The following is a 25,791-nucleotide window of genomic DNA, read 5'->3' on the forward strand; positions in this document are numbered from 1 at the left end:
CAAAATATAAAATATGCTTTTTTATGTATGTTAAAATCATGATTGAACACTAAGAAGTTGCATGGTATAGACCAACATTATATATTTTTGATTGTATTTTTTTTTTTTGTATATATTCACTGTATCTATTTTACACTAATGTTTTGTATATGCAATCGATAGATTTTGACGAAAGCTGACGACTGAAACCTAAACGAATGTCGTAGCTTTTCCGAGTCAAAAGTTATTCTAAATGGAAATCTCGAAACGCAGCAAAATGACCTGAAAATGGCGGCACTTCCCCCTCCACCGCCTGCGATGTGTCGCAGTCCTCACTTAGCGTAGCAAATTCTTTGATCTGTTAGCTGTCCAGTGGTGAAATTAATTTTGGATGGAGATGATAATTATGTAGCTGCAACACCAAACTGTATCCCCCGATTTTGTTATCATTCGTTTTTTGAATTGCCTCCCACTATGAAAGCAATTTTAAAGACGTATTCACATCAAAAATAAAAGTGATTTAATACTGTTTCCACAATGCAAACACTGCACTTCAACCAATTTTTTGGACATCTAACCAACATGGTGTGACAATTAGCTGAAGGGAAAGAAATGACTTCATGCAGTTAACATGCATCACACAGATGTGGCCATCTCCAGACTGTAAGAATGTTTTGGTAACGTCTCGTAGAATTATCGATCTATGTATTGATACATTTATAGTAATTACGTAGTATTGCCATTCTGTAGAAACAGCACTTTCCAAAAATAATTGGTTTCAATAAGGTTTGAATAAACAAAAAGTCAATAAATTTGATCACAAATTTATTTATACAGAATGAATTAAAAGGTACATTTTCAGGCTTTGCATGCCCAAAATTGTAGTACATTTCATTATAATATATATATTCATATATAATTTTCCTTAAGATAATATGTTCATAATTGGGAATTCTTTTTTTTTAATACAACTACAGCAAATTTTACAAAAATCCCCCTTTTTTATATATAAAACCTGTTGTGATTCGTAGTAACAAAAACAAACAATAATTAAAGTTACAATAATTAACATTCAACTTAAAACTACATACATAAAAAATAAAGAGAGCAGTGAAATTAACATTATTGCACAACAAAATATTGCAATAGTTACCATAAAAAACTGATAGTTACAAAAGAAATAAACCAGAAATTATATTATACAGCTCTTTGGTAGAACTAGCTTTGAATGCAAATAAACATGGATATGAGTCCACTTATTTGAAAACGAAGAAAAATTACTAAATACACACAAAGAAATGCAATGAACAAATATATAGCATACAAATTAAAACATAAAAAATACAAAAATTTAATTTTATGTATAACACACATAAAACATACTATATTATCGTTGTTTTTGATCCTCAAGAACATATACAATGTACATCATCTCTGTATAAAAAATTATACATCTTATTTATCAATAATAATATAAAAAACTAAATTTCATTGTTAATGATTTCTTATTTTGACTCAGATTCACTTGCTACAAAGAATGTACTTCAGTATGGGGCGGATCATTTTGCTAAATGTAAAACTTTTTCAATGCTGAAGAAATTACATTTTTTGCTGTTTCAAGCACGTGAAGAATGATTTCCATGAATCTTATCAAGTGAATAAATAACTGAAAATATTACTTCCAGAAACCAAAGTATGTATGTCATACTTTGAACATCAGAGAGATCTATTTTTTTATATCATTCGTACAATCATAACTTCACAACCCTCACATGCACATGAAAAAAGAGACCCCTTGCATAAAATATATTTTATTTAAGGACAGACAATAATTCTTTACAGTTAAGTTGCCAAATACATAAGACGATTATGCATGAAGACAGCGAAAGCATAATACATGAACATTGAAAAAAAATTCTTATTTAGAGAAGTGGAATATTTCATACAAAATTAAACAGTTATTTTTCCTGTGTACCAGGCAAAATCCAAGCATTTGGCAACTTTTAAGAAACCAATAGGCAATAAGACTTGTTACTTAAAACTTTATAATATCGACACCACTTTCTCTATGTACATAAAAGAAACACTTGGAGAGTATTCTTTTAAATATTTCAATAATAACTTTCTCTATATATAATTTATATCTTTATAATCTCTGTTTTATCATTATCACACACACATGTTGCGACCTTTGTTCGAATTGGAACATACCCATATATTATAATATATTTTAGTCTATATATGTATATAAAAAGATACTACAATTATTGTCGTTTAGGGAGTCTTGGCACCGCTCAGCACACACTCAATGCCAGTGGAATGGTGAGGAAATTCAACAGTAAAGACACTTCATTCGTTTCTAAAAGTTAAATCATAATGTTTCAAAAGTTTCTTTTCTTTCTGCTCCTAATGATAGTCACTTAAAAAAAAAACATATTTTAAAATACCCACATAAATAGTATAGGTAAATTTTTTACTTGATTTGTAAATTTTATGGAAAAATCTAAAAGTGAACATCAGACACAGAACATAAACTTCAATTTGTACATGTTATTTTAAATAGATTTTTTTTTCACAGAACATGCAAAGAGATTATTTTTATTTAAGATTGTGTGGATAAAATAAGTTAATAATTAATAAACTATTGGATAGTATAGTTACAGATTAAACATAAAATGTTCAAAATTTAATTTATTTTTTTTAATATAAATAAAATTATTGCACTATAAACAGAGCTGGGTAAATAACAGTAATTACTGAGTGATATTATTTAAGCTAAAATTATAAACTTAAGATATGCCTACTAAGTCATAAAAAAAATTTGTGTCTTCAAACAATCACAGAGTTCATTTGATACCATTCTGTAACATATTGGCAAAAAGAAAAACATGATAATGTATTTATTCTCTGATACCTTGAAAGATTTTAATACAATCACATGTTTTACACTTAGTTCACTGCTGTGAATGTGAAGTCTAGGGGTCATTATAAATGCCAGAAGCAACTGGCAAAACAAGTATGTATTAAGGACGGAGTACTTAAATTTATTACAACTTGAAATAAAAATTCAAAATTTATCTGAAAGCATTATCTATGTAAATTTAATTGCCCTGAAATTGAAGTGCAATTAAAAACATTTGTTGTATCTACTTAATAAAACTCTAACACTGATTGACAGCTTAAACTAGTGGGTCTAGAAGCATTAAAGTTGGAGGAAATATTCTTAGAGTCCCGAAGGGGTGCACTAAGAAGGAATTTATTGAAACGTTATCCCTAAAGGCATGAAAAAGGGTGGAAGTTTGTATGAAGCGGAAAACACCACTCACTGACTCACTCATCAATAATTCTGGGATAGGTAAGATTTTTATGGTTTAAGGTAGTTTTACTATCAGATTACTCACTACAAACATAACTGTAAGAAAATCATTTATTGAGATATCCGAGCAATTTGTATTGTTATATAGTAGGTTTACTTATTAATTTTAAACTAATCAGTTGTACTTTAGACTTTTGGAGACACATTATAACACTGACATTTACCTAGCTCTGTGTAAATCATTAACACTTGGAAGGCAAAATTAAAAAATTTAGTTTTGTATATGCAGAGCTGTAATTTTTTAGAAAACTACCATTTGAAATGCCAAAATAGCTCAAAATTTATTAATATATTTAAATTAGAATTATTTGTGTAGGGTTCTTTAATTTACTGATACAAGAACCTGAGGTTGGTAATCTGGTAATATGAGTAACACTGATGAAGTAAAAATGGAGAATTCTATAAGGAATACTATTTATAAGTATTGTCACATACACATGCTCAAAGCTTTGCCAAATGTGCAGCCAGATCATTCCTGTATTGTTTGTGAGCACAATGGTCATACAATGAATGCTGTTTGAACAATTTTTTTTTCTCGTAAATAATCCATAAAGGTAAAAACGTTTTTGCCTAAGAATATTTGGGTATGTGTGTAAATTTAAATACTACATGCAGTTTCTAACACTGTAATTTACTATGCATGCAAAATAATTTATTTGACATTTGGGTATCAATACGTACATATTTTAACCATAAAATAAGAAAACCACATTTTAATTTCTTGCTGCACATTTGCATTTAGCAAGAGCGGTGGAAGACCATTGATTTTTTACATCAAGTTACATGTAATGTAATTCGCTGACTTAATCAAAACCATGTCACAAAATGAGTTATTGTTTGCAGGCCTATTTTTTCCGGAATCTAATAAAATCTTTAATCACTAACATTTTTTATTTTTACATTCACTGATGAGAAAGAAAATTCATTCCTCTTTTACTTTGCCTGTGTAAAGTTACAATTGAAGATAACTGTGTGATGAAAGAAATGTGGGAGTATTGAGTTACAGGTACCAACTTCTTACACGTAATACATATTTATTTACACATTCCCAATAATACTATTCTATACTTAAGTTCTGCAGCTAATGTGCGGACTTTTCAAGTTGTACTGCTCGTATAAAACATGCCAACTAGAACTCGGAACTACCTCGCAGTAGGTATTTGAAGTCCGTAACATAAAAGAAAATGGCTATGCAGGAGCGGACTTGTCCCATCAATCACACTCTCTTCCTTCTCGGATCACACAAACATATCACGTTCGTTCTGAACTACTTGGCCCTTGAAGGATAATACAGAATAATACAGTTACAGAGGAGAAGGTTCAAAATTTGCTTTTAAGGTTATAATATTGTTTAAAAAGTTAACTCGATAAACATTGATAAAAGGTAATTCTGTAGAGGTAGTGAATAAAGTTAGAAGATTTTTATGAACAATTATACAAGAACAGTTAGAATTATAGGGAAAAAATTTTGTTTCTACAACTAGTTATAAGGGATCAAAAAGTTATTACTTCATTTAAAAGCTAGAAATGTTAGTAATATAAATATACAAGTATTCTATTAATTTTGATACAAAAGTTCTATGGATGAGAATTTCTTGAAATTTTTTTGAGTGTACGTTATAAAAAAGCATTCATTAAAAGTGTTAACATTTAATAAAGTTCCTCCAACTATTAATATTACTACATTAAACTAAACGAACTACAATTTTTCATGTAGTTCTTTACACATGGATGTGAAACATAATACAAAAACTCTTGTTAGTGTTTGACTAAATACAAGTGTAGCAAAGAAAATTAGTGTTGTGTTTGTTTTACGTGCCGTATAAAGTGGCATTTGAGACTGTTATGCAAACTTTTAAAATATATTGAAAAGTTTGTTAGAAACTGTAGTCAAGAAATTCCCATTTTCATGGACTAGCAATTTTGTTATCATCATAGTCAAAGAAGGAACACACCAGCTTAACAGTAGTACCTACTTACTGTAAAAATCTTTGTGTTACCACTGATAGAATGTAATGTGAAACACAAGCGCTGCACATAATTTAAGTCAAGAGTAAGGCATGAATGTGAACCAGTTGTGAACAGTTATCTACATCTACACATAAAAATGAATTTGAACAAATGCAGTTATGAAAATACTTGTCCAAGCTAACCAAGTTCACAAACAATCAAGAAAATTCCACCCATAGACTTGGTTGCATTATGTAAACGTGTAAGAGTGGGCATGTAGTAAATATCAGGTTTCAGTTGAAGTGTTTACCAGCACATACCCAAACAGAAAGACAGAACACATGCAACTGCAGCAGGTATGATGTATGAATCAAGAGCCACACTAACCATCGTAAATACACAAATAAATTTGTAGTGAGACGACTAGCAACTAAATACATGTTGCGTGACTAGTGATGTGGTTGGTGAATCATTGTGTGCGAAGTAATCCATCATTCATATGAGAGCACACCGCTGGGAAATGATACTAACTACATCTACAGCAAGAGAGGACCTATTACTGGCACAAATTTGCAAATTATTCATAAGTCATAACTGAAGTGCAAACCACTGCATAAATCACAATCATGTGTTTACATATGGTTAACAACATGACATGTGTAATCTTACAAGGAGCAGGTATGATGGCTTGTTTCCTGTAGATAACAGAGATAGAAAGGTTTAGCTGAGAAAAAAATTATCTAACTTATGTTTAAGTCTGGTGTTCATACATATATGTAAATAATGTTTTAAAAGCATTGAATTTTTTTATTGTTTTATTACTTTGTAGATAATTAAAAAAATAAACAAAGCCTTTAAAGAATTAATATCAGAAAATTTTTTACCTGGTTGAAATGAAATCGAATTACCATTAACATTACGAGTACACCCAATACAACTTTTGACTGTTATAAAAGCTTCCTAAACTTTCTTTAATACTGAATTTACAGTTAATGTTAAAATGAAAATTACTGGTATACCAACTGTTGAACAAAGTTCTATTTAGCCACCCAAAAAATGGTAGTTCTATAGTATGTTGTAATGACTTTCTTTCACCGAACATTTCAGCCATACAGAGACAATGGGTGGTAACATCACATGACCACGGGCTTTGTTACCAAGTGAAAAAATACATATATCACACTGAACTTTTCTTATCTGATTTAACAAAGAAACACACGGTAAGAGAAACACGTACATACCAGACCTCCTTCTAAGAAAACGCTTTCAGAAAGAGACTTGAAACCAGAAGGGACATAAGTTTAAGTGGTGTCGCATAACGTTTCCAAATGAACTGCACGAAACTAAGCACAGTTCCAGTCGTGCTGGTGGGGAACCCCCGGCAAGCTCGTCAGTGGGCCCCTGCGAGAGAGGGGAAGCTGCTGGGAGGCTACTCTCTGTACGGCTTGCAGTACGAGTAGCGGTGGTTCATGTGCTGGCTGAAGGAGCCGGAATGCGAGAAACGTTTAAGACACTTGGTGCACTGGAACGGCTTCTCGCCGCTGTGCAGGCGCTTGTGCTCCGTCAAGTGGTGCTTGTGCTTGAAGGCCTTGGAGCACACGTCGCACTTGTGCGGCCGCTGCCCTGCAAGCAACACCACGCCCAGGTACAGTCACTGCCGTGCACGCCGCCATTTCAACCAACTGACTGTTGAACCAAGCTCAATGATCACAGAACAGAAATAATTAAATTACAACCAATAATTTTATAGCAAATTTGGTTTAATTTTAACATTACTATGACATCATCTCTTACAGAATGTAGAGTAAAATATGAATCAAGTAAGATTTCTGTTTGAGACAAACAAGCACGCCTAAACAAATGAAACTTAAACAGTGATGGAAACATTATCTGGAAGTTTGTCGTCAGAGCCAGTGCAAGAGGAGAGAAAGGCGGGGACGGCCGGACGCAGACGGGAGGAGCCGGGGGCCGGGGTGGGAGGAGAAATGCTGCGTACCCGAGTGCTCGTATCTGTGACGAGCGAGCGAGCTCTGTTTTGAGAAGGCCTTGTCGCACTGATCGCAGATGAACTGACCCTCGGGGTCTGCTCCGTCCGCTGGCGGCGGGGGCGAGCCCTTGGTCGCGCAAGCGCCGAGGGGCATCTTGTGTCGCTTGAGGGGCAACAGGCCGTCTTCCTCGCCGCCCGCGTGGTCGGTGTCCAGCGACAAGGCTCGGGAGTCGTCCGCCTCGTCAGTGTCGCCTCCGTCCACGTAGCCCTGCAGCCACGGCAATCCCATTTGTGCATTACCACTTACGTCTAAGACAGTTAACACACGTGAATTTTGAGGTACAGTTGTGGATGCTGCACAGTTATCAACAGAAAAGCTTATGGTTATTAATAAGAGATATCTCAGCCGGTTTGGCATCCTCTTGATGGTCGGGGACACTCAGTTCTTCTCATAGTGACTACCTGCTCATTTATCAAAGAACAAAGAAGGAGTTGAAATTTGATAAAAAAGCAGGAAGCTGAAATTAAATAAAGAAAGCAGAAAGTTTATTTTGAAGACCAGAGCAGGAAGTTGAAATTAAACCACCATCCTTTGCCTTGCCGAACAAGCATTACATTTTGTAAGCCCCTCAGAACCCTGCTACAGACATAAGGATAAGCAACTTAGTAGCAACAGGGTAGGTAGAAAACTATAGCACACAGAGAAGAATCTCTCTCATTGAATGATTCTTTTTATGTAAATTTTAATACATTTAGTTAATTTGCTTGGATCTTGATTTATGTACATGCATTTTGAGTCTGAAACTTGCTGAATACTTGTCAGCAGGACTGACACATTAATTTGATGGACACTTATTAATTTAGCTTTGCTTACTGAGAAAAATAAACTATTTCTGTTGTAATTGCCTGAAAATAATATTACTAAATGACAATTGCAGTATCTTGTGCAATTGTTAGGTGATTTATGAACATCAACTACTTATGAAAACTTCTAAGAAACTAGGCTTGTGTAAATACCAATTTGTTGATGGAATGTTTAAAATATTCACAAATTTAAATCGAATTGAGAATATTTTTCTCAGCAAGGCTGTATTACACCTATTTTTATAATATACTGGAATGAAGTAAAAAAATATTTTAATGTTTGTAATGATGACAAAACCAATTGGGCCCTATGTTTGACACCATTAAATAAACTAAAAATTAATATTGTGCATTCATAACAGGAGACCTGATGTATCATGAGTTGTGAAGCTCTGAATCACATTCGAAGCTTCGAATAAAATGAATAGCAAATTTACTGGCAAATAAAATTGAATATTAAAAAGTGCTTCAATTTTATTTGTTCGGTCGAAGCTTCTTGCAGGGCCTATCCTGGTCTAATATTGCTAGTATTGCAAGGACGTCCGCCGGTGGTATTACCTGTTTCCACGAGCGTCTGTCGGAGTTTGGGCTGGAGCTGCAAGCACGCCCGTTCTCCATCCCAGCCAGCCCGAACATGGAGATGGGCAGGGGCGAGCGTGGAGGGTACATGAGGCGGTCCATGGAGATGAGGCTCACCGCGCCGTTCAGCAAGCGGTGCGAAGGCTGCGCCAGGATCCGAGCCAGCCGACTGCCGTTGCTCGCTCCGTTGCTGATGCCGTCGTAGGAGAGGGGGGACGGGGAGGAGGAACACGAGGAATGCTGGTAGGGGAGCAGAGACGGCGGCTTGCGGGACAAGTTGATGGCTTCCTCCCCGGAGTCGGAGTGTGCCGTGGGCGAGCTGGCCGGGCTGGACGTCGCAGAATGCCGGGAGAACTTCTTCGTGGACAGGTCCAGCGGCTGCTCGCAAGGTAGCGGCATGGTCAGGAGAGGGGCGTACGGCACGTGGACCAGCTTTCCCTCGCGTCTGTCCCTCGCGCGGGTGTTCTGGAACCACACTTGCACCACCCGAACCGAGAAGCCGATCTTGTCCGCGATCCGTAACAACTCGTCCTTCTTGGGGCGGGGGTTCGCGGCGTAGTGTTCCTTCAACACGATCAAGTGCTCGTCCGCTATGAGCGACCGCACTCTCACCTTGCGTCCGTCCTCGGACACCTGGTCCGTCGTCGTGACGGACTCCCCTTCGTCTTCCGTCACGCCGTCGCTGCCGCTGCAGGCTCCGTTTATGGACAGCTCCTCCGTCTTCACGGTCACCGCCTCCTCGAGTTTCGCGGCCAGTCCCTCGCTCTTGCCGTCGCACGAATACCGCTCGTGATGGTCCAGTTCCACGGAGCTCTCCAATTTCTTCCCGCACTGCCCGCATGAAAAAGCGTCGCTTCTCGTGGAGTTGTCGAGCGGCGACGAAGGACAGGGCGACGAGGTTTTGGGGGCGGTGTTGCCGGCCGGCGAAGAAGCACTGGTCAGGCTGGGGCAGGGAGACGACACGGACTTGTGCGCGGCGTGGTCGGCGTAGTGGCGCGGCGAGGCCGTGCTGACGGTGCTGGGACACGGCGAGGACAGCTTCTGCATGTTGGCCTCGAGGAACTGCTTGGTGACGGTGGCGTTCACCGTCTCCAGGATCCTCTTGACGGCCTCCAGGTCCTTGCCGGGGGACTCCCTGTCCTTGTCCTCGTCCTCGTCCTGCTCCACATTCACCTCTTCGTCCTCCTCCTCTCTGTCGTGGCCCGGCGGGGAGGGGGGCAGGGCCTGGTGCTGCGGGGGCGACGTGGCAGAGAGGTGCTCCAGCAGGTGGTTCAGCGTCTGCAGCTTGTACGGAGAGCCCTGGTGCATTGTGGGCGCGGCCGCCATGAAAAAAGGGTTGAGGCTGGGCGCCGGGGGAGGGTGGTACCCGCGCAGCAGGAACTCCCCGTACTTGGGCAGGATGGGCGGGAAGGAGGCGTTGTTGTTGTTGTTTATGTTGATGCTGTTTATGTTGTTGTTGTTGTTATTGTTGTTCCCTATGGGCATCATCACTTCCCCTCTCTTCCTGGCGCCAGGACCACGCTGCTGTCCGGAGGAACATTTGTCCAACATGGAGCTGCGACCACCACGACCGACCTAAGAAACAACAAACATGTGACTGGTAACGGTACCTATGACACTCAGATTTATAACATACAAGCTATATGATTAGAAATCACCTGAATCGTTTTTGCTATGAAATCTCTCAAGGCAGAACAACTCATGATATGTATTTAGTCCAAGCATGTGAATTATCTTTCTTTTGAAGGGGGAAGGGTCGGTATTATAATATATTAGATTCTTTGTTTTTCACAATTTTTTCATTTCCAGGCTGCCATTATAAGTGCAGTGAATATATTCTAAAACTTCCCTTTTTTAAAATATTGTGAGTTTGTATACATGTATATTTTTTAAAATTATTTTCATTCATGTTTTGTGTTGTACTAATGTGATAAGTATTTTAACACTACTCACCTTGAGATTCATAACGAGGCATTTCTTGGAGGTCATGTGGCTAGAATACGATCCGGAATGCGAAAAGCGCTTTCCACAATTAGCACATTCAAATGGCTTTTCTCCGCTATGTATGCGGATGTGTTCCTGAAAGAAGAATTCAAAATTAAGTCCCACATAAATTTTAACAAAAAATCTAACATACAGTAATTACTTTGAAATTCAAGCAAAATTTAAAGGTAGGATACATCTAATTTATTTTGAAGTTTTATATCTCTTTTCACAAAAAAATTACTACAATAAATTTGGTAATAATATTGAAATTCTCGAATACATTAGTTGTAACTGATTATGCTATAAAGTAAATTTTACTAAAATCTTTTTTTTTTAATTGAATTTTTATTTGCAATAAAAAGTTACAACTGTCTTATCTTTAGATATGCAACTGACACTGTAGAAAAAAAAAACTTTTCCTAATGAGAAAAAAAAAACTTAGATACTGTAAAATTTTATGTCAAAAACAAAAGTAATCCTTTGCAAAATTCCATTTTTTTTTCCCAAAAAAACTGTTAAAAAAAACTAGAAAAGTTTAATCAGTGACTATAGCACTGTCATCATGCCAATTAAGATTTCTTAGCATGTTTATAAATTGCTTTTGATCTTCTCATTAATTTGCTGCAAATATTTTCCAATGTTTACACTCTTGGCCTTTCAGTAACTGTAGTCTGCATATCACTTAAGGTGCTACTTTCTACACCATTTCACTTTTTTTTATAGTAAATATCTATTCTTTGGTACTCTGTGATAATAAATAGAGTTTTGATAACGAATGTAGCAAGACTTATATTGTGTATATAAATTAACCCCAGATTCTCTCCTACCTGAAACCTTTACGCTGCTAACTTTACTACTACCGATAAACCACTTCATTAAATAAAATAGGTGTAAAGAAAGAGTGACCAACTTTAAAGTCTAAGGTACCTTAGTGTGTGTGTGTAGGTATATATACATTGCGGAGGCAATTCTCTCAGGTGGCAAGGGTTTTGTGTTCAAACCAAACTCAACCCCGGTTGGGAGCAACAAAAATTTTGGCGGTGTTTCCGTTGTACACCTCTGTTCATAACCATGTCAACTAATCAAATAATGTGTGTGTGTGTGTGTGTGTGTATGTGTGTGTGTGTGTATATATTGGTTTGAACACAAAACCCTTGCCACCTGAGAGAATTGCCTCCGCAACACACAACTTGAGTAGGTGACAAATCTCTTCATGGTAGATAGTGTAATATTTGTAAATTATATGACATAGTACAGGCAGCTTATCACTGTTGGTACATAGTAAGAAAGAATGTAGTTCCTATTGTGTTAACAGCCTATAAAAAAATAAGTTCTGACCTAAATCTAAATTTTTTTTCAGACATTTTAAATTCTATTTTCATGGATTATATGATGATTTTAATGGTTAATTTACATTCAAGCTAATAAGCAACAACTTCAATCCTACAATAATATAAATTATAAATATAAAATAAATGGTTATAACCAAGTACCCACTACCAACTAGACTACACCACAGTTCTACCATCATTTAATCAGGATAGGAGTAATTCTTTCTGGTCCATGTATATTTTGTCTGGTCAATGCACATTTGTTTAACATTAACAATAGCAAATATTCCCCAAAGTATTCAGCAGCATATTATTACAAAATTACAATTTTCTATTAAGTTTTATAAGCAGAATATTTCAAAAATTTCAATTTTTGTAGCATTTAAGAAACACACACATCATGCAACACAATACTGTAGCAGTTGTATCACAACACAATGCGCTATGACAAATTATTTACAGGAAAAGTTGAATTCCAGAGCCATGCAAACCCAAGCCGAGCCCCATGCCAGTGCACCGCTCCATCACCGCACGACTGCTGTCGCTAATAACCATCACCGGTGGATTGCAATCACAACATTGTTCCACAACAGTGGACATTCCCAGGCCTCGTGACACGGGACGGCTGCCCCTGCATTATTCATTAGCGTTCGAGACTCCTGCACCGATATTATCAATGTAAATAGAGGCCTTCCCTCGCGCGCGCTGACCGGGCACAGGGAGGGGAAAAAAATAAACAATGCTCGTACATACACACACCTGAGTGGCTCAGTTCGTTAGTTCAGTGCACGCTAATGAGCCAGCAACCTTCGCTGGCAGGCAAACAGACCGACCTCGGTGGGCGAGCATTATTACCGGGGGCACGCCACACACCGTAGCACACTCGTGTCTGGGGAACACATTGGGCAGCTACAAATGTGGTCAACAAATAAGTTACCCTCCACCCTTTATTTCCTACGCTCTGTCTCCAACAAAAGTTATTGAAAAATTATAGTGAGGAACTGCTAGGTTCTATTTTGAAACCTAGCTCACAGCATACAATGTCATTGAAAGGTGACATTGTACACAATCATGTTTAACTAAAGTCATTAGTTACCTACATTTAAATGAATAAGCACATTACATTAAGGCCAGGTGAATAAAATTAATGCAGTTCCAGCAAAAAATAAGGCTAGTCTCTTGAGAATTTGTGTAACCATGAACTACTGTAAAAGCAAAAGTGCACATGTGTCACATCTACATTTATAATTAAGTAAATTCAAAAATGTCAATCAAGTTCAGCAAGCTTATGAAAAACAAGTTATTGCATGCAGTGTTTGAAGTGTGTTACCAGTAAACTATACTACGTTAGTGGCTTGTGGAAAGGCACATATAGAAGCAATATTAAAAATGTTCCTGTCTGAAAATTATGTATACCATCAAGTACAAATGCACGATAAGGTATAAAACTATCAGTCCTGGCAAGTTTTTACTATTATTTATGAAATTATTAAATAATATGCACCACAAGAAGCTATGTGTAAACTGGCATAAACTATTTATACATTATTTAAAATTTACTGTAGGTAGGCTATATGCTTTTTAGTTTTGTCCACAGATCATTATATTGTATTCAAGGAACCATCCAGTTTGTGTTAACAGTGAGAAACGGATGTGTTGTGGTAAAATAACATACTGAAATAAAGTGTGTGTATGTGAACCTCTCTCCAGATTATGATGCAGATTTTTCAGGTATCTTGATATTAGCAAACATTAACAGACAGTTATTAACCTGGCCTTAATAGATGGCATGTCAATCAAGCCACATCTTGTAGCAGTCATTATGTTTAGTGGAAATAACAACCCATTACCAACAGCAAAAGGTGTGTCCAATACCACTGTTCCTGTGAAGAATCCTCAACCATAAACCTGAACGTTAGTTGCGAGAGCCCACTCTCCGATGAAAGCGTTCAACAGAGGTTGTTAACACTGATCCTTGCTAACCTCCACCCGTGGTGTCATGAAAACTTCCAAAATCTTTACCTTGGGACTTATCATCCGCAACATGGTATGCTTACGTAACTGTCTCATCCTCGTGGCTGCTAAGGAGAAAACATGCTTCGGCATGAGACGGGCTGTGCTGTTGGAAATAACAAATTTTATTTCCTTATTCCACATACTGCATGATACTGTTCAACAGAACAGCAGATGTGGTAATGATCATGCATCACTGCATGAACTTTATTTAGGATAAAATATCTTATGTTTGTTCGCCCAATCTATTGTGGAAAAACAAATGTTTCGCAATGATTTTTTAACTTACAGTAGGTAGGTTACTGATGCATAAAGCATAAACCTATATCACGTACATTAACATCACTTACTCTAAGTAGGTACAAAAAATACCTTTTATGCATAGTTAACTAAAGAAAATATCAAATTTTAGAAGATAAAACAGCATCTTTACTCTCTGTTGGAAAAAGTGGAGTTTCTTATTCTTAAACATGATTAAAAATTATATTGTGATCCTCCATCAACATACATTCTGTTCTAAACATAAATATAAATAAAATTATGGACAAAATTATTGTATAAAATTTTTTGCCAAACATGCATGTAAATAAACTGAATACAAATAAATTAAAATTTTTCAAAATTATAAATTATAAGCAAACAAAGTAATTTAACTTATTAGGTAGGTTGCCATTGCTCATCCTTCCAGTATAAAATAACTGCTTGCAAATTTTCAGTGTTTATTTGCATACAATCAGATGGGCTTTAAAACAAGTAGATACCAATATTGAGTTATAAGACAGTAAAAACAGTACAAGCCTTGAAAACAAATTTAAACTTTAAATTAAACATTTTATTATGCTTACAAGAAGTAAAGAAATCTTTGTACAGATTGTATTTATTCCCAACATATAGGAAAAGAATGTTTGTGCAAATGGAAAGTGAGTTAAATTTATGAAACTTTAATACATTAAGCACAGGGCACACAAATCCAACATCAAATGTACTAACACGGATTGTCATGTTAAAAAGCAACAATCGACTAATCTGAACCCAGCATTTAGAGAATGACCATTTAAATAAGCTATTAGGCTTATGGTGTTTTCTGTAAGATCAAATTAATTTTAAAAATGTGGCCCAACCATATCACTTAAGCAATGCTACCACAATCACTTATTCAGTCGTACTTTTTTTACAGATTTAAACTCAAAAATGTTTTGTCTGTATTATCTGAAATAATTTAAGTGGTAACTACAACAATTTACATGCAAGTCAAAATGCAGGCATGCTCATGTGATAAGTTACACTGGACAATGGCAGCTGTAGGCAAGGGCGTCGCCAGCCGATGGCCTAGGGAGGGGACAAGTTGTGGGAAAAGTATGTATTTTTTTGCATTTGGCTACATTTTTTTGAATCTCTAGGGCTCAAACTGTCAGCAATTTGCATTATTGTGCAGTTAGATTAATTGCTGTTGAACCTGAGCAAAAATTTTGCAAACTTTTAGTTAGTTAAAATATTAACAGATACAATGATAGAATGGAATGCAACTATACACTATGCTTCTTTTTAAAATGTTTAAAACTATGACTTCTATGTGAATAGAACAACCATGCAGTATAATACATCAAAGTCTGCTTCTTTGAAGTACAGAGCAGAACAGACGTTTTTCAGCACATTTCAATGCTAGGACAATAATAAGCATATAATATTTTTTTTTTTTTTTAAACTTCACAAGGTAGCATGCAGGTCCCAAAATCTAGTTACACTTAGTCCGGAAACAAACAAACACAGTTAGTCGTAGCATTCCGTTATAAACATTATAAACAACGAACATTGGTTCCTGCCAGAGCTAAGACATCTTAATCAAAGTTATTTACTCTCAATTCTAGTTGTTTGTTTCCTATAATATCCATTTACATATTGTCTTTATATAGTCCTAACACTGACATACATTCCTAAAATCTGCCAAGTCCACATCTGCAATTATTGCATCCTTTACGTTCTTAGTTTAAAGTCAGAGTCTCGAAGCACACAAAATGGTTAAAAAATTGTCACCCTTATTGAGAAAAATCATTTTTTCCTCCCCTTATCCTCTTCCCTTCCAGTGCCAATGGATGCTCGTGTTTCCTGCCATTCTCTCCGCACAATGAAAACAAACACTTGCACTGCACACTTGAGCTACTTGCTTGTACAAAGTGCTGGGAAGGAAAAAAAATTTTTTTTATTAACATTGGCGATACTCTTTTCTACACTTCTCTACTGTTTTGCCTGGAAATGCCTCGCTATACTAAGGCACAACTGAAGCCCATGTTTTATGTTTTAATGAACAGCAGCAGATGGAAGTACTGCACAGAATCTTTGGAGCAGACTGTTGTGTATATGTGTGTTTTTTAAAAGACAAATTTTTAAAAATATAACAGAAAGTCAATAAGTAGTTTACAAAATTGCTATGATTTACCTTAAAGCAGTAGCAAGCACTTTCCAAGAATGTTAATAGATGCCAGCATCATCCATCTTTATATTCATTGTATGGTGACTAGGTTGCATTTGCATGTGAATGTTATTCAGTTTCAAATGGTGATGGTGCTCGATGATTGTACAAAAAAAAAGCATTGTAGAAACAAAATAAAGACCACAAATAATTTTTATCCTTTTACACAAGACCACATAGGTTTGTTTGCTCCAGGACTAAGGTAAGAGTGTTAAAAGTATAGTATGTACCACAATCAAATCATTTTTGCAAAAACAAACTATTACTAGAGACCTGTAAAATTCGTGGATTCATTTCGCGATAGGATAGAGTCCAAATACTTTTCACATTATTTTGCTTCAGTGAATGGGCCACAGTTTATCTGAAGGACTCTGGGCCAATGGAAAATATTTAACAGAAGAATTAGCGAATCACGATCATTCCAGTCAAGAGATGTTACGAGTCGGTAACCAATCAGCAGATGTAATTTGCACGAGTGCATAGAGGATCATGGAGTCCATCCTTTAGGGATTTGAAATCGCGAATTTTTTCAGGTCTCTAACTATTACTGCTTCATAATGTTTTCGTTGAGGTCTCGCTCGTCAGGACTCGGACCCTGGTCGGAACGGCAGGCATGCAGCCCCGCGGCATGCAACAGGCAGACATCCTCGGGATGTCCCCGGAAAGCCCCCCACAGCTCTGACCAACCTTGAGGTGATGTTTGAACTTGAAGGCCTTCTCGCACTCAGGGCACTTGAACTTGCGCAGCACGGCACTCTCGTCGTGGCTGATCATGTGGCGCTGCAGGCGGTACACATTGGCGAAGGTCTTGTTGCACACCTTGCACGACTGCAACGGGAACAACACACAACTTCAGTCTCTCTCACCGATTCATTCAAGTGCACAGTAAGTTTCCATCAGTTTTTCAGGGGCAACCTGTTTTTTGTCACCATTTATTTAGTGTGTGTCTTTTATTGTCCTAGTTAAACAATATACTTACATAAATATATTAAATGTAGTAACCAATTAATAAAAATTAAATAACTTATCCGTCAAAACTGAAAAGGTGGAGAAGGGTTGAGTTTAGTAAAAAGAGAGTCCAGTATAGAGGGCCACCCTTTTCCGCTACTGATCGTAGCCACTTGTATTATGCTGAAGCACTTTACTGCTACACCAATAGACCTTACTTATTCCAATGAGATTCTAACTCTGTAGACTGTACTTTGTGCAATACTTAAAGATATCTTTTGATAAAAATTGTTTAAAAAAGCATATTAATTTAATCTGTAACATTCATAAGAAAATAACCATAAATATGTTTAACAGGAGTGCGGGGATCAAGTCTCCTGCTACCAATTTAAGACTCAAAGAACAAATCCAGAACTCTAATGAATATTTAGCAGTAAAAAAATGTTATAATTTCAATAACCTGACAAATGTTGAAAGACAAAATGAGAATATGTATTTAAAAAGAAATTATCACTGTATTCGCAGTTCCTTTGGAAAGATGCGCCACAAGGGAGGTGACCCCCCCCTTCCCTCTACACCGCTGCTGAGAAGGTCGCCCATAACACGAGTAAATGGGCACATAGGAGCGAGTGGGAGATATCTCGACCCAGCGACTCCCGACCAGCCACCACTAGGACGAGGGCTGCTCCCGCAGGCTGATAACGGTTGGTATGATCCCGCGCTTCCTTTCTCGACAAGTCTGTCCTGTGGCCAGCGTGGGATGAGATCAACAGACCCCTTTCCCCCCCAAAACCTACTTCCTTACATGCCATCCTTCACTCTCTCCTTCCCGGTTCAGAAATAACAAGGATCATGACATAAAACTGAGAATATAAACACTTCATAACTTTCCACTAATAAAATTTTTTTTTAAGTACCAGTCCAAAATTGTTTAAATGAAGGTTAAAATTAATTAATTTAGGATCTAAAGGACATATACTTTATCGTATTAAAACAGTCTGACCTGTTAGGCCAGTGCCGGGGTTCACATATAATTTCATTTCTTGGAGAAGTGAGGATTGAGGGGTGAGGGGGGGATAGAAACTCTCTGTCTGTTTCAAAAATGTTACAATTTATAGATGAATCATGAGACAAAATACTTGCATCCAGACTTCGAAAGGTTGTAACCAGATGCTACTCACAAATTAGAGAAGGTTTCCAAATTATGCTAGTCCTCCTTTCCATTTTATGGCGGCCTAACTAAGCCCCTGCGGATAGAAGGTCGGATGTGTTAATAAACCTTTTGGGTAAGAGATGAGCCAAATATGAAGTAAACATATTCTCCTATTTTTTTAGAGAGCCGTAATACTTATGTATTTTCTCTGTATTTACATGGAATTGTAAGACAATAAAAAAGAGAGATTAAATCAAAGTAATTTATTCACAAATTCAACATAATATATTAAAAATAAAGGCTACATATAGGGAAAAAAAAACCTGTAAATGTAAAAAAAAATATGTTAGTCAGTAGTGCTCTACTGATATAACAAGAAAACATAAATTATTTTAATTAATTAATTATTAAAATAAAAAGCAACCGGGTGTAAAAAAATTATATACTTAGTTGGAATGGTGACCTTGCATAGCTTTCAAAGGGTTAAATATGCCTGGCCAGTAACTACTTATTTTCAATTTTAGGCATGATTGTGAGTTATCATCAGTTAATTTACTTCTTAATTAATTTTTTTAAATATGATTCATCAAAGAGAATGTTTGTTCAAATGGATAGGTAGAGCCGAAGATTTTTAGAATAGCAAATTCTAGTTTTTTTTTGTCATAAGTTTCAGGAAGACTATTCCATATAAACTATGATTCGCTCTATTTCGGGAATTTGTTTCGCAGCCGTTTTGATTCCTCTCTTTTGTACTCTTCCAAGCGACTGATGAGATCTGGCAGCGCGTGCGGTCTGCAGACGGGGACCGCCTCTAGTCCCAGGCTTGTCGGCTCGTGGAAACACTCCTGTCCGGCCCGCACTGCGCAGCATCACGAGGGATCTGCTCGTGACAGGATGCGACACTGGAGCGGACACGCACGAGACAGACGGCTGTCATCGGGTCGCGGTTAGAGTCGAGGTGGTGGGGTGGGGGGGGGGGGGGGAGGGGTACAGGGGGAACACCCGGACTTTTCCGCGTTTATCGCCTCTACCCCCCCCCCCCCCCCGGCACCAAAACTAAAATAAAAAAAAAGGTCGCAAGGAGTGCACCGGAAAGGGAGTCAGCAGGGGAGGAGGGAAGGATCTGCAGTTATCTGCGACGAGCTGACATCACGCCACGCGACAATTGTTCCGCGCGACTTCCTTCTGACGCGCGCTGTTTTAGAAGTGTCCGAGGCGTGGTCCGTGGGTTGCTGACGCACCCTCGCCCTGCCGGGAGAGTTGGGCGCGACCGCAGAACACTAGACTCGCGTCCTGGTGCGCGGTTTCCCGAAATAGGCCCATATCATAGGTCAACGACAGACTCCTCAACGATTGCCTTGATCTGTGCTGTCCTCTGTTTGTCTCTGGTGACTGTGCTGTAGACGAGAATATGTATGTATATATATATATGTATATATGAGTATATATATGTATATGTGTAGGTGTGTGTGTGAAGGGGTCTGTAACAGTGATGCAAGTCAAGAATTGAGTTGGCTAAACTACTGGAAATCACAGAAAATTTACGGACTTTTCAACGAACAATTCGCCTGAAACCAAGTAAACACACACGCGATAGAAATAATAGAGTTTTTGTTGTAAACTTAAAAAAAAGTTTTTGGATGTATTGTTCATATTTCGAGATTATTCCATGGATCCATAATCAAAACCAGCGAACTCAGTGCCCATAAAACTTACCAAGATCCCGGGATAATTTGTAACCAGCGTCTTTCGTAAATTTAAGGTGAAATATTTTAACAGTGTTCGTATTTAACCTCTGAAACAGTCTAGTTAGTATTTGGTGCAGCAATTTCAAAATCTGCAAAATGTTTGACTTACAACACTACTTTCTGAGCACTCGGATAATACAGAGAGTTCGCAAAATGAGGAGTATAAATCTAATCAGTGACATAGAATTCTAAAACAAGCTTTTTTTTTTTTTTTTTGAGAAACTTATGTCAGGTAACGAAACCCTGTTAAGTTAAAGGTGTGAGCTGTAGCACGCAAATTTGAACTTGGCGGGCTTCGGGGGCCTAATCCATTGGTTGAGAGCAGGCGCGATCGCAGCGCAGTGGCGTTCAAACACTCTGCGGGAAGCGTTTTATGTTTTAAATCAAATTTTCTCAAAAGGTTTAATAACGGTAAAATAAATGTAAACTAATCTTCCAGTACCCGCCAGAGATGTGTACCATCTAACCTCGGTAACGAGCAGATTCGTGTGACCTTGTGTTTCAAATACACTTATAATACGAAACTCGGGACACGAAATTTAACGTACAATTCTTTAAAATAATCCCCAGCGTGATAAATGTATACCTATGTAAATTGTGTTTTCAACTTCATTTCTCGACGCGAATACCACATGGTTTCCGCACCAGCAGCTAGAATTCCCTCTGGAGCAGCTACGTCGACTAATCAATCATTTGACGAGCAGACAGAAATTTTAAACTGTATAATGAAACGGTTCCGATGAAAGCGAAAAAAAGACTTGAAAACATACTAAACCCCGGATTCGGACCTGATCTTCGACAAGGAATTTTATTAAAATACTGCCCATCTCGTTAAAATTCATCACACCGTTAGTTCAATGAAAGTTTCCCTTTAGTTTTGCGAACTTTTGTTGCAGCCATCCGCCACAGATGGCAGCACCATAGTTGTGGCACATTTCCGTCCCCTGACTTCGGTCTCATTTACGTTATTACTCCCATCAAATGCCGTATACCGAGAGCTAAGGTGTTACACATCAAAAAATATCACAGAGGTGTTCATAATAATTATGATCACTCGTGAAAGTAACGTTTAGCAAACACGTGGAAAAATAAAGACGTGATCCAACAACGAATGCAAGAGAACTTGACTAACACCAAAGACCAGGATACTCGGCGTGCGGTACAGAAGCCCCCCAAGACACCGCGCATGTCCTGCCTTGCCGCACTTCGCACTTCCTTCGCCGCGGGCAAGCGAGGCTCGCTCGGCGCCCGCGGGCTGAACACGGCTGTCGCTTTCCTCGGCCGAGTTCCCTCGCTCGCACGCTCAACATAAATACCTTAGAAATGACTCCAGGTGCAGATCCAAGGTTCCAAAAAAAGAAAATTCTCTCTCACCCCCTTCCTTCACACCCACTTCCTTTTTTTAATAGATGAAAAACGTTTCTCTAAAAAAAAATGGTATCGAATTGACCCAAAATATTTAGTCCACGCGGTAAAATGTCCCGCAAGAAATCCATTGCCTTTCAGCGATCGAGCAAACTGAGAAACAGTTTAAAAAAAATCTACAAGTGTTTAGGTGTTACTATTTAAATGTTAATGTTTACACTGAAAATATTTTTTTAAGGAAATCTATTTAAACAAAATAACATCAAAACATATTTTAGGCAGCTTAAAAATGCATATTTTGATGTAAATCGTAAGTAAATGTTCTAAGTATAGCTCTACTTGGTAACATTACTGTGTTTTTAAACACACACCCCCAAAACCTGTTTCCCCTATTAACACTCACCTAAAAAGGGACTTTCAGTATTCGACCCTACCGTCAAAAGAAGTAGTCTAATTATTTTTTAGAAGTCTTCTTGAATGAAAGAAGATACTTAAAAGTGTATGGTTTACCATGAATTCACTAACGTGGACTATAAAACGTAAGGCCTCTACCGCCCCTCCCAAAGGAAAAAGATATCTCGTGCGCTGTCAGAGCGCGGCGGAACGCTCACCGCTGCGCACGGTGCGCACGGGCGCAGCACCGGGTCTTCCTCTCTTCGACCCGGCTCTCCCCGCGCGAGGAGCAGGGGCGGGGGGAAGGGGTTCGAGCCCCCGCGCGGCCGTGAAAAGTTAATCGCGGGGAACAGGTGTCGCCATGGCGACGGCGAAGGGAAGGAGAAGCAGTTGGAAGCGGAGGGGGGTGGTGGTGGCGGCGGTAAACGAAACAAACCTTCACCTCGCTCGCCTTCTCAACCCGTTATCTCCTCTCACCCTCCTCCCACTCTCTCTTCTCGGAGAGTGACAAAAAGTTTTCCAAGCGGGAGGTGGCGAGCGCATCTGCTCTCTCCGGAGCCACGAGCAGGGACCTCGCGCGTCGCGGGAAGAACCGCACAAGCGACCGGCCTGATGTCGCATCACGCATCAGTGCTGAAACCAGGGCAAACATCCACTCCTTGGCTTCTGTGCAGGAGTGTGGCTGGTTTCAGGGCAAACATCTACTCCTTGGCTTCTGTGCAGGAGTGTGGCTGGTTTCAGGGCAAACATCTACTCCTTGGCCTCTGTGCAGGAGTGTGGCTGGTTTCAGGGCAAACATCTACTCCTTGGCTTCTGTGCAGGAGTGTGGCTGGTTTCAGGGCAAACATCCACTCCTTGGCTTCTGTGCAGGAGTGTGGCTGGATTCAGGGCAAACATCCACTCCTTGGCTTCTGTACAGGAGTGTGGCTGGTTTCAGGGCAAACATCCACTCCTTGGCTTCTGTGCAGGAGTGTGGCTGGATTCAGGGCAAACATCTACTCCTTGACTTCTGTGCAGGAATGTGGCTGGTTTCAAAGCAAACATCTAAACCTTGGCTTCTGTGCAGGAGTGTGGCTGGTTTCAGGGCAAACATCTACTCCTTGGCTTCTGTGCAGGAGTGTGGCTGGTTTCAGGACAAACATCCACTCCTTGGCTTCTGTGAAGGAGTGTGGCTGGTTTCAGGGCAAACATCCACTCCTTGGCTTCTGTGCAGGAGTGTGGCTGGTTTCAGGGCAAACATCTACTCCTTGACTTTTGTGCAGGAGTGTGGCTGGTTTCAGGGCAAACATCCACTCCTTGGCTTCTGTGCAGGAGTGTGGCTGGTTTCAGGGCAAACATCCACTCCTTGGCTTCTGTGCAGGAGTGTGGCTGGATTCAGGGCAAACATCCACTCCTTGGCTTCTGTACAGGAGTGTGGCTGGTTTCAGGGCAAACATCTACTCCTTGGCTTCTGTGCAGGAGTGTGGCTGGTTTCAGGACAAACATCCACTCCTTGGCTTCTGTGCAGGAGTGTGGCTGGTTTCAGGGCAAACATCTACTCCTTGACTTCTGTGCAGGAGTGTGGCTGGTTTCAGGGCAAACATCCACTCCTTGGCTTCTGTGCAGGAGTGTGGCTGGATTCAGGGCAAACATCCACTCCTTGGCTTCTGTACAGGAGTGTGGCTGGTTTCAGGGCAAACATCTACTCCTTGGCTTCTGTGCAGGAGTGTGGCTGGTTTCAGGACAAACATCCACTCCTTGGCTTCTGTGCAGGAGTGTGGCTGGTTTCAGGGCAAACATCTACTCCTTGGCTTCTGTGCAGGAGTGTGGCTGGTTTCAGGACAAACATCCACTCCTTGGCTTCTGTGCAGGAGTGTGGCTGGTTTCAGGGCAAACATCTACTCCTTGGCTTCTGTGCAGGAGTGTGGCTGGTTTCAGGACAAACATCCACTCCTTGGCTTCTGTGCAGGAGTGTGGCTGGTTTCAGGACAAACATCCACTCCTTGGCTTCTGTGCAGGAGTGTGGCTGGTTTCAGGGCAAACATCTACTACTTGGCTTCTGCCCCTAAGGTCTTATTATTTACATTATATGTGGTCATTTTTCATTATTTGAGGGAATGTCAGGATATTCTTAGAGTCTCCATTATTCCCAGGGCCGTCGAGAGACACCAAGGGCCCTGAGGAAAATAATTTTATCGGGCTTCCTTCCCCATTTCTCAGTGTATTTTTTTTTCAAATCCTACAATTTAAAAAAGAAAATCTAAGGACTCTAAACGTTACAGTGTCCATAACTTTAAATGTGTCCTGAGCGTATCGCATAACTTGTAGGTTATCAATGAATTATATTAGCGTATGATCTAGGCATTAAACATGTCAAACTAAATTCCCCCCCCCCCGCCCCTGGTTACCGGGCCCTGGAGATTTTGCCCCCACTGCCCCTCCCTCTCGACGGACATTATTATTCCACGGATTGCATTTCCTCCAGGCTACACTTGAATTGCAACAAGTTGTATCAAGCCTTTCAGAGTGCTCATTGGTCTATGGGCAAGGTTACATCATTTAGGGAGCTACATGTGATTGGGTAACCACTTCTTCTCCTTGCTTATAGCCGGCGTTCCGATGGCGTTCCCAAAGCACTGTAGTACAATCATAAACGTATACTTTGTAGGGATGTGCGAAAGTGACTTCATCCACACGAAATGAAAGTGAGAGAAAATTTATCAAGTTTTGCGAAAGTGAAACGAAAATGAATTTTTCTTTGAGATAAATCTATTCTTAACGAAAGTTAAGCGAAATTTTTTAATTAACAAAGAAAAAAAAGTGCCCCAAAATTTGCTCTTTAGTAATAAATTCTATTACATAAATCATTTTGGTACCTTTTGATGTATCTAAAAATGACAAGTTCATAAACTCATGTTTTATGACATGCTAGCAGGATACAATATAACCTCAAATGTCATTTGAAATTTTCTACAGATGACGAACAAATAAAATGCTTGTGTTACTCCATTCTAAGGTTGAGATGCACTAAAGCTACATGAACTTGTTTCAGATTTAATTTAGGCTTTTCTAATCACGTGCATGGTACTGACGAAAAAACACGTGACTACTGCGGAACGGCCAACATCTTGCACCACTGTCACACATGGCTAGCTCAGGAAGCTGTAGACCAGGCAAAGGGACATCGTCAAAACAAAACATAACAAATGGTTTTGCCGAGTGGTAATTACACGCAGTGACTTGATGACCTTTTTGTCTAATTGGCTGTATAGTATGAGGATTTTATATGCCGGACAGAGTATGTAAAATTTAAATAATGCCGACGACAATGTTTTTGTTTGGCCGTGCGCAAATAAAAGTAGTACGTTCTTTGTTTATGTGTCTACGGTAAATACTAAATAGTGTACTAACAGTTCTGGAATGTATGTTTTACGAATACCTACTTACGAGTACCTACACTACTGTTTGAAAGCAAATGAATAAGGTAATTTTTCAAATATTGCATGATTTTGTTTTTATACCAAGGCCTACTGTAATCACGTTTGAATTTTATTACTTTATCGGCCATGTTTGTTCAGATTATGATTTTACCATATTTTCATTAACGTGAGTTTTTTTCATCACCACGTAAATTAATCTTAACGGAAATCTTTTTTCTAATTAATGTCTT

The 25,791-nt window shown here is 38.8% G+C and overlaps 1 protein-coding gene across 4 annotated transcripts in view; it reads right to left on the reverse strand.

Annotated features, from left to right (window-relative positions):
• Positions 1-793: 793 nt before the first annotated feature.
• LOC134535535 (zinc finger protein 1) overlaps positions 794-25,791 on the reverse strand; it is a 1,265,084-nt gene continuing 1,240,086 nt past the window's right edge. For 2 of the 4 annotated variants that reach the window (XM_063374681.1, XM_063374683.1), the window contains 5 exons: positions 17,223-17,363; positions 10,689-10,814; positions 8,715-10,310; positions 7,302-7,560; positions 794-6,928 (listed from right to left, as the gene is read on the reverse strand). In XM_063374681.1, coding sequence (XP_063230751.1) covers positions 6,735-6,928; positions 7,302-7,560; positions 8,715-10,310; positions 10,689-10,814; positions 17,223-17,363 — 2,316 coding nt within the window. In that variant the 3' untranslated portion in view covers positions 794-6,734. Of the gene's footprint in view, positions 6,929-7,301; positions 7,561-8,714; positions 10,311-10,688; positions 10,815-17,222; positions 17,364-19,389; positions 19,529-25,791 lie in introns of those variants that run through there. The other 2 variants (XM_063374684.1, XM_063374682.1) reach the window with 2 other exon arrangements.

This window comes from Bacillus rossius, chromosome 8 (assembly GCF_032445375.1).
Source record: "Bacillus rossius redtenbacheri isolate Brsri chromosome 8, Brsri_v3, whole genome shotgun sequence".
Taxonomy (NCBI): Eukaryota; Metazoa; Arthropoda; class Insecta; order Phasmatodea; family Bacillidae; genus Bacillus; species Bacillus rossius.